At 39.1% G+C, this 2,155-nt stretch overlaps 1 protein-coding gene across 1 annotated transcript; it reads left to right on the plus strand.

Moving 5' to 3' along the window:
- Positions 1–832: 832 nt before the first annotated feature.
- Positions 833–1,478, plus strand: LOC111475639 (auxin-responsive protein SAUR50-like). The gene has a single exon (XM_023119925.1). It carries the CDS (start codon positions 867–869, stop codon positions 1,164–1,166), a length of 300 nt encoding a protein of 99 aa, XP_022975693.1. The 5' UTR covers positions 833–866; the 3' UTR covers positions 1,167–1,478.
- Positions 1,479–2,155: the final 677 nt, after the last annotated feature.

Below are 2,155 nucleotides of genomic sequence, written 5' to 3' on the forward strand. Positions count from 1 at the left end.
CGTTCCCCTCTACAATCGATGTAGGATCTCACAATCCACCCTATTCGGGACCCAACATCCTCATTGGCACACTGTCCTATTTGGGTTTTCTTTTTCGGGCAGATATTGTCGTATTTGGGCTTTCTTTTTTGTGTTTCCCCTCAATGAAAGATTTCCACTTCGTTCCCCTCTACAATCGATGTAGGATCTCACAATCCACCCTATTCGGGACCCAACATCCTCATTGGCACACTGCCTTGTGTCCACCCCCTTAAGGGCTCAGTCTCCTCGTAAGCACATCGCTCGGTGTCTATCTCTAATACCATTTGTGACGACCCAAACCTATCGGTAACAAATATTGTTTTCATCATGTTTCCGTTCAAGGTTTTTAAAACGCGTGTAATAAAAGATATGTAGTTCCCATCTTCAACCGATGTGGGATCTCACAAATATGATCCTTAAGAAAAACTTAAAAGAATTGAGGCTACTACCTCCACTAATAACACGTAGCACTTATTTTCAGTAGCTCAATCACAAGAACTCTAAAATTAAGCAGGTTTAGCTCAAGTACGTGACGATAGAATTCACTCTTAGAAGTAACAAGTAGGTAACGTGGTTATGTCTCGGGAGATACAAGGAAATGTCGGGGCCATTAAATACGGATCCGAATCCTAAATATCAAGAGAGGAGGAGGAGAGAGAGAAAGTGATGAAGAAAGCAGAGCCACAAAAGCAGAGGGACCCCATATGTCATTTGGAGGTCCAACAATGGCGACGGCACCCCATGGCCATGGCTCCCACCTTCCTCATCTCTCTCTCAGTACAACTTCCGTGCTCTCTCAATAAATACCTCTCCTTCCACTCCCAATCCCTTTCCAAATTCCCCCAATGCCGATTCCCAAGCCCGCCGCTCTCAAGCACATTGTGAAGCGCTGCTCCAGCCTAGGCCGGAAGCAAGACGCCACCGCTACCGCCACCGCCTACGACGGCGTTCCCAAGGGACATTTCGCCGTCTACGTCGGCCAGAATCGCAGCCGATATGTCGTCCCCATTTCCCTCTTAACTCACCCCGATTTTCAGTGCCTCCTCCGCCTCGCGGAGGAGGAATTTGGCTTCCACCACCATATGGGCCTCACTATTCCTTGTGAAGAGGTGGTTTTCCGCTCACTCACCGCCGCTCTCAAATGAACCCACCACCGCCCAAATGCACAAATCCCTCATTCTTTTTTATTCATAGTATTATTATTTTTTCCCGTTTTGGAGGGTTTTTTTTTTTTTTTCTTAAAACACCACCCATCTTTCCGTTCACGATCCAACCACAGTTTATCACGTGTCGAACGTTTTTTCTTGAAAAAAGAACGAGTGTAGCTGAAAATGTGTTCGTAACTACTACCCGATTTAGTTCTTTTAGTGTCGAGACGAAGACAATAGCTATTTTGACTGATGAGCTAAGCTCGATGTAAAATAGGGTTTGTATTTTTGTATAAATATTTAGTAGCATGGGAGATTTTCCTCGTAGCGGTGGATTTGTTTCTTCAAACACCCTACGAGAGAGCTGAAAGTAATAATATTATTGAATTATCGAAGATTTGAACATCTAATCTTTTGATCGATGATATAAAAAAATCTCGATAGTATAAATTATGTTCATATTGAATATCCGTCTTTTGTTTTGATAAAAATTTTAATCTCTAAAATTTAAAATTTTTATTTTAGGATTAATAACTTAAAAAACTAAAATAAGATTTGATACACCGATATTAAAATGTCAACTTAGGCTAAATTAATAAAAATATTCTTAAACTTTTCCAGTCTACAAAAATATATATATTTTTAAATTAAATAAAATTAAAAAAATACCATTATTGTTGGTTTGAGAGGTAAATGGTTCCTTAAATTTTCAAAAAGTGTTGAAAAATAGCGTTAAATTTTAAAATTTTCATTAATATTTTTAATTTTTTTAACTTCAAAAATAATATTACCGTTAATATCACATTTCAAAAATACTAATAAACTTTCAAAACTAATACTAAAAAAGAAGAAAATCTATGAGGTGTCGATAGACAGTTTCGGTTCATGTATTGACAGGAAAAACTTGCAAAACCCTTTCTAAGGATGAGGACGGTAGTTCAGGAGTTCGCTCGAAAGAACTGGCGTACCAAGCTTTTGATCACTCT

This window comes from Cucurbita maxima, unplaced genomic scaffold (assembly GCF_002738345.1).
Source record: "Cucurbita maxima cultivar Rimu unplaced genomic scaffold, Cmax_1.0 Cma_Scf02217, whole genome shotgun sequence".
Taxonomy (NCBI): Eukaryota; Viridiplantae; Streptophyta; class Magnoliopsida; order Cucurbitales; family Cucurbitaceae; genus Cucurbita; species Cucurbita maxima.